The following is an 11,685-nucleotide window of genomic DNA, read 5'->3' as shown; positions in this document are numbered from 1 at the left end:
GGCAGCTCTCTGGCTGGGACAGCTTCTGGCCCACAGCAGAGCCACCTGTCAGATCTTTATATTTTCGTTTCCTTATATTTCAATCTCTCGCACGTTGCCCCTTTAGAAGCCAACGCAAGGGAAGCGTTCAGGTCCGCAGGAGGCTGTACCAAGTGATGAGGCCAGCGCAGAAAAACCACAGGAGGAGCTGGACGCCTCTGAACCAGAACAGGACTGGGGCTGCAGCAGTGTGAATCCTACAGCCCAGCTGCAAAGCAAGAAAGAACTGAGCTCCGCAGGTGAAGGCGAGGTAGTGAGCCCCCCAAATCTTGGGGCTGATGCCAACAGATGCACTGAAAAGAGGTGCAGTGCCCCAGCAGAGAGCGAGGACTGGCAGAACGACAGCACCGTATCCTCTGTGTGGGACAGCGCTATCCTGGAGGCAGAGCCCCTTGAAGCCTGCCTGGGTAAGAGACGGGAGCTGGCGTGCAGCGTGTGCCCTCCTGCCTGGTCCGAGGGACCTGGTGGTGAGGGCAGGTAGCACAGTAGGTCCTTGGAGAACCAAAACCTTGAGAATATCTTGGAGAGGTTAGAACAACTCAGTGCAGGAGAGACAGTAGGTGTAATCTGAATCTTTGTTTTAATAATAGGTTATTCTTCCGTTTCTTTGCAGAAATTTCACTTGAGGACATAAAGGAGCTTCCTCGAACTCGGGCTGGTCTCCAGTCCTACAGAAATCACTTGATCATGGAGTTGCTGTGGTTGCAACAAGCTATTGTCAGCCGTAAAAACGTAAGGGCCTGACCCTGCCTCTTCCAAAACTGTCGGTCAGACCAGTGCCAGTCTGCAGCCAGAGCGGTGCCGTCTGTGGTGGGGCTGGGGTTGAATGGTGACGGTTTGGTTACCCAAGTATTGGATGGGATGATGGCAGTGCCCCTCCCACCACTTCTCTGGGGGAGAAAAAAAAAAAGGAATGATGAAGGAAAACAGGATATCTGCTTACAAGCTTTGCTCCTGGCCTGCTACAGGGACGTTGCTACTGTGGGAACTATCCCATCTGTACGACGCAGCGGTACGTACCTGGGCACTGGCTAGCTTAGCGAGCTGCTATTTGCATTGCTTGAAAGGTGAGACTCGTGCATCTTCTGGACAAGGACAGTGATTTTGCTGGGTGATCTGCAAGGGTGGGTGCCTTCCTACTTGTTAGGTCTCTGAGATTTAATCGTTAATGCTTGGGTTTCTCTCTCCTGCAGTACTTAATGCTGAAACAGAGGCTGGGGACTCCTGACCCGTAGGAGGGCATTCCCACGCATGAGGAGCACTTGTCTTGGTGTGGAGAAGCAGTGGGGCTGCAGCACCGCAGTCGTGACATGACCTCGTGGACAGCAGCAGCTTAGGGGAACTCCAGCTCTGTGGGTTGACATTTTCCCCTTCAGATGAATGTGGCAAAGAAAGCCTTTTATTTTTTTTAAATGTGAATATTTGGTCAAAGCAGGGATTAAACATTGTGAAGCCAGGGAGGTGGTTACATGTCCTAGAGGGAGTCCTAGTGAGGCCTCCTTCCACAAGAAACCTATTTCTGTTGGCTGAGCTGGACAGTCCTGTGGGAAAATTGAGACTGGGAAGATTGTCACTTACAGAAGTTCTTTCTGACCAGCTGGTTACTTATGGTGGAACTAAAATGCCTGAAGGCAGCAGGTGCTTTGAATCTGCAGGAACAAGCTCTTCCCCACTCAACTGTGTGTGACCCGTATCGGTATCTGAGCTGTGTATTTGGGATGGCTCTGCACGTCACAGCTCCGCAATATCTGGGATCTCCAAGCGCTTGTGGTAGGCTTTGGGGAACACCTAGTCGCAGTACTAAGTTAGGAGGAGAGTTTCCTAACTTCCCTGTGCAGTTGGTGGGGAGCGGTGGCACGTCAAACCTGACTTTCTAGAGATGAGCCTTGGTTCCCGACTTGCACCTCTCTGGCCCTGGTAGTATCTCTCTGTGTGGCAGAGAGATTGGTGCTTGAGGGAGCAAGTAAGGACTTACAGGGTTTGGCGCTTTGTCTGTACATTGCTGTAGTTCAGGGGCATTCGAGGTCCCTCAGAAAGGGATTTTCCACGTGGTGCTGTGGTTCCCTACTGTGACTCTGAGTTTTCCGTGCAAACACTTGGCGTTCCTGCTGCCTGAGCGGTCACTCTTGCCATATGGCGATGTATCCTTCTGTTCCTGAACGATGCCAACTTGTTTGTGAATAAAAAGCTTTCCTGACACTCGTCTTGGAATCTGCCTATTCCTGTCTGGCTTGCCGCCTTTTCCTGGGCAGAGCCAAGTGAGTCCGTGGTCTGTTTTGACCCGTGCAACCTGTTCAGTGCAAAGGGTGGTGGGCGCTGGGACGTGGGTGTTTGTCCAGTACACATGGGACAGAAACCAATTGCATGTCTCCTGTAGGTAGCAAGCGATGGCAAGGGGATGACACCTTCTGACAGCGCTGCTCTGGATGGGGTGTGAGCTGCTGCCGTAAAGAACTGGCACTTACTGTTCCTCCCAGCTCCTTAATCTCAGCGCAGGGGCCGCAGTGGCTGGTGAGGCAGCTCGCAGGGCTTGGTGTTTGAGGATGAAAGAGCCGTGTGGTTCCTGGTTCTCAAACTGAAACGTGCTCTGCAGGTTGTTTGATGTGGCCTCCAGACAGGCCCACAACTTCCTCCCGCTGGGCCTGCGTCCATGGAGACAGCCAGTCGCGCCAGACTGCGCTGGGAAGGGACGGCAGAGCGCGAGAGCGGCTGGTCGGAAGGGTTTGGGCTCAGCGGCCGGAGCTCTCCTCCGCTCCCCACATTGATCTCTCTGCCTCTGTGGGTCAGTGGGGCTCGCTTGACCCACGGGGAATGAGCTCCCGTGGCTTAGCTCTGGCATCTCCAGCCAAGAATGTGGTGGTGTACCGCAACGGTGACCCCTTCTTCCCCGGGAGGAAGTTTGTAGTGAACCAGCGGCGGTTCCTGACCTTTGAGGCATTTCTGAATGAGGTGACCAAGAGCATTCACGCGCCCTTGGCTGTGAGGAGCCTCTACACGCCCAGGCACGGCCACCGCGTCGCTGAGCTGGGAGACCTGCAGGATGGGTGCCAGTACGTGGCTGCAGGCTTTGAAAGGTTCAAAAAGCTCAAGTGAGTAGACAGACCTTTGGTGTCTGGGTTTGGTAAGCAGCTTTAGATCACCTCTGTGGGGAATGTAGTGGGGTGTGAATGGAAAAAAATTGGTGAGAGGGGTACAAATCCAATGAAAAGCAGAGGCAGATTAGTCTCTTTTCCTACTGGAAACTACTGGACATATTCCGGATTGCGCGGAAAATGCATATTCCTGATAAGGTCACTTGACTCTCAGAAGAAAACGTGTTGGGCAGGCCTGCGTTCTCTGGCAGGATGTTGTGATGGGTGCTGCTCTGCCGCCCGCGCGCCTCGTTTTGTGGTGTGTGGGAGGCTCTGCTGCCCGCTTCCTTGGCAGAGCTGGCACTCACACCGTATCCACCGACAAATACTTTTGCTTTCGTTTGATGGAGTTTTTTGTTTTCTGATCCTGCACAAACTAGAGCTGTTTTGGCTCATCCTGAAATACAGAGGGTTAAAGAGGTTTTCGTGGCATTGCCTGCCACTCGAGGGGATGTGTGTGTGCCCGTCAGGTGAATTTGGCTCCCTGGTGTGTATTGCCTGTTGTTGAGGAGGTGGTCCAGTCTGCATTAACACCAGTCAGCCCCTGGAGCCTTGATCAGTGAGTAACACAAAGGAACAAAATCTTCTGGATGTCTTTAGCTTGGGGTCTGAATTGCTCTGTATTTGGCTGGGAATTTCTTAAATGTAGCAGACTTTAACGTAGACTGAAGTTCTGGGAGACCATGAGGCGAGGCACCTGGAGAATCGTTTCAGAAGCGACCCACGCATCTGGTGGCGATGCACCAAGGCAGAGCAGTCAGTCGTTTCCTTACTGCTCTTTAGTCAGCCACGGCCCGGTTGGTACGTGGCAACATCGTTGTCCTGTTCTCACAGCTATTTAAATCGCGGAAGGAAGGAGCTCCGTGGGACGAGGAACAGCGAGGGTCTGCAGGTGAGTCCCTGAGCTGAGTGGGCGCAGGTGGGAGCGCAGAATGCGCGGGGAGGTGTGAGAGACATTAGGGCTGGCACTGATGAAACTAAAGTTGAGGTTTAAGGCTGCGAGGTGCCCAGTCGAGATCAGGCAAAAGAGCCCCAGGACTGAACCGGACACGTGAGACAGCACAAGGGCTGCTGCTGTGTACCCTTGTCCCCCTTCATGGTGCAGGGGAAGGATCTGTGCTCAGAGGTTCACTGGCAATGGTGGAACACACTCAGCTACGTGAAGAGCCTCTCCAGCTTTGGCGTTGCTGACAAGAAACCCCACCCAGGAGCAGCAAGCCTGAAGGCAGGGCAGGGAGCTCCTGATGGAGGAAAGGGAACAGCCCTGGGAGGCTCTGTGCCAGGGCTGTCACTGTCCTCGCTCTCTAGCTCCGCACTGTCGCTCCTTGGAAGCCAAACGTCTTGGGGCGATGGCAGAAGCGTGCCCACCTGCCCTGCACGATACAGTAAGTGCCTCTGTGTTTTCTCCTTGGAGGGTCTCTGGGAATATTTTCAGAGGCTGGAGGAGGGAATTTCTCTGTGAGATCCTGGGAATGCTGTCCCACAGAGACAATTCCCAGCTTCTACCAGAAGTATTTGTTATAAATGCCGTCCAGGCATCAGTGGCTGGCTTTTTTTCCCCATCTTCCACAGCTGCAGCAATACTGGCTCATCGCGTGTTCTGGGTTGTTTCTACTGCAGTGTTTTCCGGAATGGGGATTTGCAGAGCCCTCCTTTCCCACTGCCGCTCTCCAAGAGCACCCCGCTGCAGTGGGATGCGCTCCTGGCCACGCTGACACAGAAAGCCGGCCTGCGCAGCGGAGCTGTTAACACGTGGGTATCCAGATAAGGCACTGCTGGCTCCCCTTTCCTTAAGTCCAGAACACAAGCAGCTCCGATTAGCACAGAGGACTGGGAGTTCGGATGGCCACTTCTAGTCTGCTTTTGCACACTCATGTGCTTTTCAGGTTTTCTCATCTTTAAATCAGAGATAACCCAATGTCCTGGGTTTGTGAGGAGGGCTGATGTTGCTGGTGGTCTGGTGAAAAAGCAGTAAGCAAACAGTAAAGCATGGAATAAAAAGGAGTTTATGTCTAGAGGGAGGGGCTTTTATCCAACAAATACAGCCTACCTTCTCCTCATATGTCTATTTACTGACACCCAAGGCGAAAGCTGAGATCTACTGCATCTTACTGACCACCAGGTGTAATATTTCTGCGTACTTCCTCGCAGTAATACTAAGAATGGTCCTCTCTGCCTGGTCTCACTCCCGTTTACCACTTTGCACTTGTTCGACTGCTTCTGTGCTGAGGGGCTGTTCAGGGTCTCGTGGCAGCTCTCAACCCTTTGCTCTCTCTTCCTCGAGGCTCTGCAGGCTGGATGGAACCCAGGTGTCCAGTGGGGAGGAGCTGGTGAATGGTGATTACTATGTGGCAGTGGGAAATGAGGAGTACAAAAAACTGCCTTACTTTGAGCTGCTGGTCCCCCAGGATTCTCCGTGCAGGATGCTGTGGTACGTAGACTGCGGCCGAGCAGCTTAAGGAATCCTCTCCTTGGTAGTCTTCAGCTAAAGCCATCCTTTTTGTAGCTGTCCTGTTCAGTGCTGTCTGCTTCAGGGCTTGAGTTTGGCTTCATGTGTTGGAAGTTTAGGAAGAATGAATGTGTTCTGAAAGCTTTCGGTGTAAGGGTTAGCCCCTGGAATCCAGAGTTCGGCGCCAAAGCAAGCAAGTGGTTTGGTTGTTTCTCAGTTAAGTGTTCACCAAGCGGTGAGAAGCACCTGCCCCTTAGGCCAGGCGTTGAATTTCACAGGCCTGTGGCGGGCAGCGTGATATAACAGGAATGTGATCCGCTGTGGGGTGTGCTCCACCTGCGCTGAGAAAAAACACCTGGAGGGGCTCTCTCTTAGGGGAAAAGGGGAAATTGTGTCCTCCTACAGCTGACTTCAGCCTGATGCTGAGAATCTGCTCCTTCTTTGTTACAGGAACCACCCAAATAGCAGGCGCAAAAGATACCGCAGAAGGGTAGGTGGTTCGGCTGGCGCGGGACTGTTTGTGCTACGATCGCAGTTGCTTTTGTGTAGACATCCATCCACACAGTGGATGTGTATAGCGATCTCCGTTCCCAATTGCCATGGCTACAGCATCCTTGCTTGGCACCATTCCCAAAGGAGAGGAGCTAGAGACAGCTACGTAGCCAGATCACACTTGAATTAAATCTCACTGCCTGAAGAAAAACTCCTTAGGGTGGCCTCACTTCACCTCTTCTCCTTTTTGGCTGGTGGGCAGGCAGCATTCATCCTGGAGCTAGGGTATCTTTCCTGCTCACTGTGTGGGTAAAACGCCCAAGAGAGACTACAGATACAGCAGCTGGGCAGTCCTGGATTGTCTGTTCCAAACTGCATCTGTGCTATTTTGAAAGTGCTATTTTGCCTTTAAAGTTTCCCTTTCCTTTGTTTGTTTTCAGTTTGGTGAACTCTCTGCCACCCCCCAGGTCAGTGCTGGTGATTCTGCTCTTTCTGAACCACCTCAGCAGGTAGTAGTGACTGCAAAACATGTTTTATTTGTTCCCTGTATCCGTTTCACTTGTAGTATCAACTTAAAACCCCGGTCAGAGAATGCAGTGTTACAGCTTTGTAATCCTTGATCCTGACTGGTACAGAGGAAAGTTGCAGTGTTTAGGGGATTGCCCTGCAAAGTTTCTCTTGTTTTATGAAGTATTTTATCAAGAAGGCCTATCAGAAGTGTGTGATGAATACTTTCAGCTGGACAGTCACAGGGTGCAGACCACAGGAGCTGCAGAGAAAGACAAAGTCCCAGCTGCTTTTCCACAACTGCAAAGGCAAGCCAGGAAACCTTGCCTCAAAGAGTCCGTTTTCCATGTTAAACCTGTCCATGCAGGACAAAACAGGAGCAACAGGAATGTGAAGCACTGGTCTGATCAAGGTAAGGGACACTGCTTTAAGTGTAGAGGTGACTTTACTTTGAACCTAAAGGACAAAATACCTGCAGGCGCACTGAAAGCAAGCAGTGATGCATCCAATAACTGTGTCTGCTCCTTTCCTCTCCTCATCTGGGCACACATGAGGACGTTTCCGTAGCCTCAGCCAGACCGGGCCATGGCTATCTGCAACACCCACTGAACAGCTTCTTTCTTTTCCCCTCCTTGCAGAAGGAAGTGTCTCTAAAACCAGAGATCCTAGGAAGGAGATGCGACGTGCCCAGGCAGTAAAAGAAGCTGAACATACAAGGGTGGGTGTACCCACTGATCAGGTCTGAGAAAATATTTTCTGCCCTGTTGGGAGTCTCACTGCTGCAGGGAAGTACCCGTGGTCCCACTGGAATCTATCAGTGCTCCAGGTTTTGCGCAGCAGGGAGGTCAAATCCAAGAGCCTGCGCTTCAGAGACAGCCTGTGAGAACACACCAGTCAATAGTTTACAATAATTGCTTGGGGAAGTCCTTCAGTTTTCTCACTTGTTGTAAGCCCTATCTGTCAGGTTTCCGAAGCACTGCGCTTCTCTACAATGTGTAAAGATGAAAGTAACGGCCAGGGGAACTTCAGAGCCCAGAGGACAGTGTGTAACTGCAGGGCTTTGCACGTTGGAAAGCCGAGAGAGTGTCACCTGGGTAATGAACGCTTCCCTCCTAGAATGTGAGAGCTACAGCTTCCCACTACAGTAAGGATAGCAAAGGCTTTCCTGGACTTTTTGTGTGTACTACTTCTACCCTTACTCCTGTTCCAGAGAGCTGCAGAAGAACTTATACCAAAAGCCAAAATGATATACCACAGTAAGGCATTTTTTCCACTTCATGGTTCTATGAAGCATCTAAGATCCTTCCTGGCTGTGTTCAGATTTCTTACACTAAAATTCAGGACCCCCAAATGTAACTTGTTAAGCAGAACTTGCCTGTCATGAGGTGAAGCTTAGAACCTGGCAGAGAATAAACACGTAATTCATAAAATGACTGAACGCATTTATTAGATAGTAACAAGTTTAAACCCTTTTTTTTTTTTTTTAAAGAGGAAAAAAGTACTTCTTGTTAAAACAAAATTCTGTGTGAAAAATGTCTGCAAGATGCTTATTGTTTGTGGCCTATTAATGTTTTAAACTTTTCATAAGGACATTTAGAACTGATGTAATGGGATGACATACATTATTTTGTAGGTGATTCACAGTTCTGCCTAGGTAGTCTCTTTGGATTAATTAGAACTTCAAAGGAAAACAACTCCTTTGAACTTAAATTAGAGAAAGCCCTAGGAAAGAATTACCTAATGGTTCCTGACTTCTTGGCTCAATGTGGAGCCTGGTGTGCTGTATTTGCTTTAGAGGCTGGGCCGGCATTTCTTCATGGGGTGGGCACTGATGCCGTTGTTTTCTGTTGGCCTTCTTCCCCCAAGTCACACTGCTATACAGTTGTTATGATTTGAGTGTCACAGCTCTCCTCTGCAGTGGGAGAGAATCATTAGGCATTAAATAAACTACCTTTAAATTCAATGTAGAGACCCAAGTTTGCATACCAAAACCACCTGGAAATGGAATCCAGGAATTTAGTCCCAGAATCTTTGTGTAATAGTGAAGTGCTATGTTAATAACTGTGTTTCTTTCTCACTGCAAAAAGGCGCAGGCTACAGACAAATCACAAAACATTGTAGCAAGGAAAAGGGACACGAGTGACTCTGAGGATGAAAAGCACCAAACCATGTTGCCCTTGGCAGCAAAGAGCTCTGAAGAATTCACAAAGAGAGTGTGATGGGAGATGAGGGACAGTTAGGTACACGGCTCTGCACAGCTGCAGATAACAGAAGCACCTGAATCCTGGATTTCTGTAATGCCACAAACCGTCCAGGCTTTTGGATGAATTAACAAACTCTTCTAAAATCAGTCATCCTCATCATCTAGGCTTGAGAAGCGGAGCACCAGTGAGCAATGAATCAGATGCACAATGTTGTTAAATAAGGAACATATTCCTTCTTTCCTCAGAGGAAATGGCTGCTTTTCTGCACTCTAATTAAGGTGGTTTGTATCTGAACTTGGGAAGGAAGAATTACCAAATAGAATACACATCTTTGTAACAAAATGTCTGCCATGAAGTTTGTTCTATGTCATAAAGAGATTTTGTTGCATCATTGTCCCTCTTAATTTGGAATGCTTGGATAATGTTTGCAGCAATCAAACCTGTTCCCAAAACTATACACATGTTTCTGTTAACTTGTTTTAGGAGCATCTGCCTGATTTAGGAAGAGTCATAGTAATAAAGAGCTCTTGAATGAACCCTCTTTGTGCAAGGCTTTCTGTATTCTCCTCCCTAGTGTTTCTGATTAATTACAAGGGTAACAAAAACGTTTCCTTCTGTGACCTAGCTGGTATTTTGGACTGATAATGTCACTAAAAAGAAATCCACCCTCCCTTTCATAGGGACAAACTGTACCGTTGTTATTTTACAGATGAGAGGCGCTCAACAAGACGCCAGTGGAGAAAAACCATGTGGTAACCTCAGTGGAAGGGGCTGTGCAGTGTGACCTGGTACGCTGCAGCTGAGCGCAGTGGAGGAAGCCACTTTCACATGTTTGGCCACGAAAGGGAGAGTTCCTAAACAGATTCCTTCTACAGAAAAACCACTTGGTCCCAGAAGCTTCCTTTGCATTATTTATTAACCATTTAATATACCTCCAGTGCTGAACAAGACAATCATCCCTGCCTTGAAACACTCACAGACAAAACATTCCTTAATTCAAGACATTAAATAGATGGCTTTGCAACATGCCCTGTTTCACCCTGGTGCTCAGGGAATACAGTCCACATTTTCACGTTTTTTGGCATCCGCGTATCAAACTACAGCTTCCTAGGTCCAACTGAGCCGAACGGTCTGCTGCTGAGCCAGAAGCCCCCCCTTCAGCCATGGGGGGGTTACCTTTGAACAGGTTCTCTTCCTCTGCGTCTCACTGTGTCTTGTTCACGAACCAGCTACACAGAGCGTGACTCCTAGGACAGTGAGCAGCATGCCTGCCGCAGCTCCTATAGAAATGAACAATAATCTATTGGGAATTTACACAGTTCAACACTAGTCAGATCTTCTTACTGCTGAATACACGATGCTCAGCTGTCACGGTAAATAGGATAGCATAAATGGCTGGATAGATACAACCGGGACCACACCAGTTCTGAAGGGTTTTGGATGTTTGGACAGCTCATGTGTCTGAAGGGTTTTGGATGTTTGGACAGCTCGTGTACATTGGGCAAAGCACTTTTCTAAGAAAATCTTGCTGATGCTATATGTCTGGCTAGCGAGAACTAGGCTTAAACAACAAAGAAACACTTTAGTGTATTCCTACAGCTATTGTGCCAGGTCCTGGTGTTTTTAAGCTTTCAAGTTTCCTGCCATTTTCTGACTTTCTGAGCAGGGTAATGTTAATGTAGGATGTAAGGGAAAGATAGAAGGATGGATGTTGACACTTGGGGGCTTACGGGGCACTCCTTTTCCATGGTGGGTGTATTATTTAGTGCTTCTCTTATGGTTAAAGGCTCAGGCCTACAAACTGTTAGCTTAGAATAGCCAGTTCTGTCTTCAAATTTACTAGCAAGTCCACAAGTCCATTTCACTTCCCTTTCACGTTCTGTAGCAAGAACTACTACTTAACTAGTTAAAGCCCTTGTGTGGGTATGTGCTATTTTTCAGGAGACCAGAGGGCGGCACACGCTATTAAGTCAGCAAATAGATGCAGGACACAATGTGAGGAAATGTTTTAAGTGTAACTTACTTTTACCACCGATGTCCTCTCCCAGGATCCTCCCAGTCACCAGCGTGACTATCAAAGCCAGGGAGTTACAGAGTGGTACTGCCAGGGACAGATCTGAAATTGAACAGTTTTAACACCAACAGCTTAAAATGGATAATCTTGTACAAATTGTAAGACACTTGTTTTATTTGTGATTATTACAAGACAGCTGCTTGATGTTCAGCTGAGTCACCAGCATAATCAACAGCACTGATCCTCCCAAAATCCCAGTTGACCCACTCCACGAAAGCAATGAGAACTAACCTGCAGATGACAAGGTGAGGTAGAAGAGGAGAGATCCACCTTGATTGAGCAGAAAGGGCACCATGTACTGCAGGAAGAACACAAGCCTGTCAGCTGCTGCTTGCACACCCACTGTACACCCTCCTAGCGAGTGGGCAGCAAAGGAGCCCAGACTTGCTCGCCCTGTGCCGTGTTTGGCAGTGGAAACATGGCACACTGGTGATTCCGCTGCCAGTCACAAACTGCTCAATGTCCCAGTTCCCCAGTTTGCAGAAGGCACACTGTATTTACTTCACGCAAAATATGAGGCTTAATGACCTACTGCCTACAAAAGCACTCTCAATTCTGCATGGGAAGAGCAGTGCTATAGGTAATTAAAGGAAATATTACTGAGGATAAAGAATTCTGATGACAGAGGGAATATTTAGCAGTTGAAGCAAAAGCACCAAGTCCAGAAGTAAAGAGGTAGGAACGACCCCAAAGGTAGTTTGACACCCTGCTACCCCCTGGCCCGGGAGCCCGGATGGGGTCACACCTTGTAGTTGAGGCCCAGGAAGCGGATCTCGGCCAGCAGCTGCT

At 49.0% G+C, this 11,685-nt stretch overlaps 3 protein-coding genes across 3 annotated transcripts; 2 read left to right on the top strand and 1 right to left on the bottom strand.

The window, feature by feature from the left end:
* Nucleotides 1-106: 106 nt before the first annotated feature.
* On the top strand, nt 107-1,274 carry IQCC (IQ motif containing C; the record flags this gene model as incomplete). Its single annotated transcript, XM_009708863.1, has 3 exons — nt 107-446; nt 653-771; nt 1,233-1,274. Coding segments are annotated over 3 exons (501 nt in total), but the record flags the coding sequence as incomplete, so codon positions are not given.
* Nucleotides 1,275-2,850: 1,576 nt separating this feature from the next.
* Nucleotides 2,851-5,629, top strand: DCDC2B (doublecortin domain containing 2B). Its single transcript, XM_009708862.1, has 3 exons — nt 2,851-3,128; nt 4,791-4,922; nt 5,455-5,629. Exons 1-3 carry the CDS (start codon nt 2,851-2,853, stop codon nt 5,627-5,629), a joined length of 585 nt encoding a protein of 194 aa, XP_009707164.1.
* Nucleotides 5,630-10,040: 4,411 nt separating this feature from the next.
* On the bottom strand, nt 10,041-11,680 carry TMEM234 (transmembrane protein 234; the record flags this gene model as incomplete). The annotated part of the gene is made up of 4 exons (XM_009708861.1): nt 10,041-10,102; nt 10,846-10,938; nt 11,128-11,194; nt 11,642-11,680. Coding segments are annotated over 4 exons (261 nt in total), but the record flags the coding sequence as incomplete, so codon positions are not given.
* Between the last annotated feature and the right edge of the window lie 5 nt (nt 11,681-11,685).

The sequence above is a fragment of the Cariama cristata genome, unplaced genomic scaffold (assembly GCF_000690535.1).
Source record: "Cariama cristata isolate BGI_N322 unplaced genomic scaffold, ASM69053v1 scaffold5931, whole genome shotgun sequence".
NCBI lineage: Eukaryota > Metazoa > Chordata > Aves > Cariamiformes > Cariamidae > Cariama > Cariama cristata.
Note: the sequence above shows the minus strand (reverse complement) of the source record. Positions and strands in the feature narration are given on the sequence as shown.

Coding starts and splice junctions, on each gene's coding strand:
- DCDC2B (XM_009708862.1), top strand. CDS start 2,851: ATGAGCTCCCGTGGCTTAGCTCTGGCATCTCCAGCCAAGAATGTGGTG. Junction 3,129..4,790: donor GAAAGGTTCAAAAAGCTCAA/GTGAGTAGACAG, acceptor TTTCTACTGCAG/TGTTTTCCGGAATGGGGATT. Junction 4,923..5,454: donor CGCAGCGGAGCTGTTAACAC/GTGGGTATCCAG, acceptor CTCTTCCTCGAG/GCTCTGCAGGCTGGATGGAA.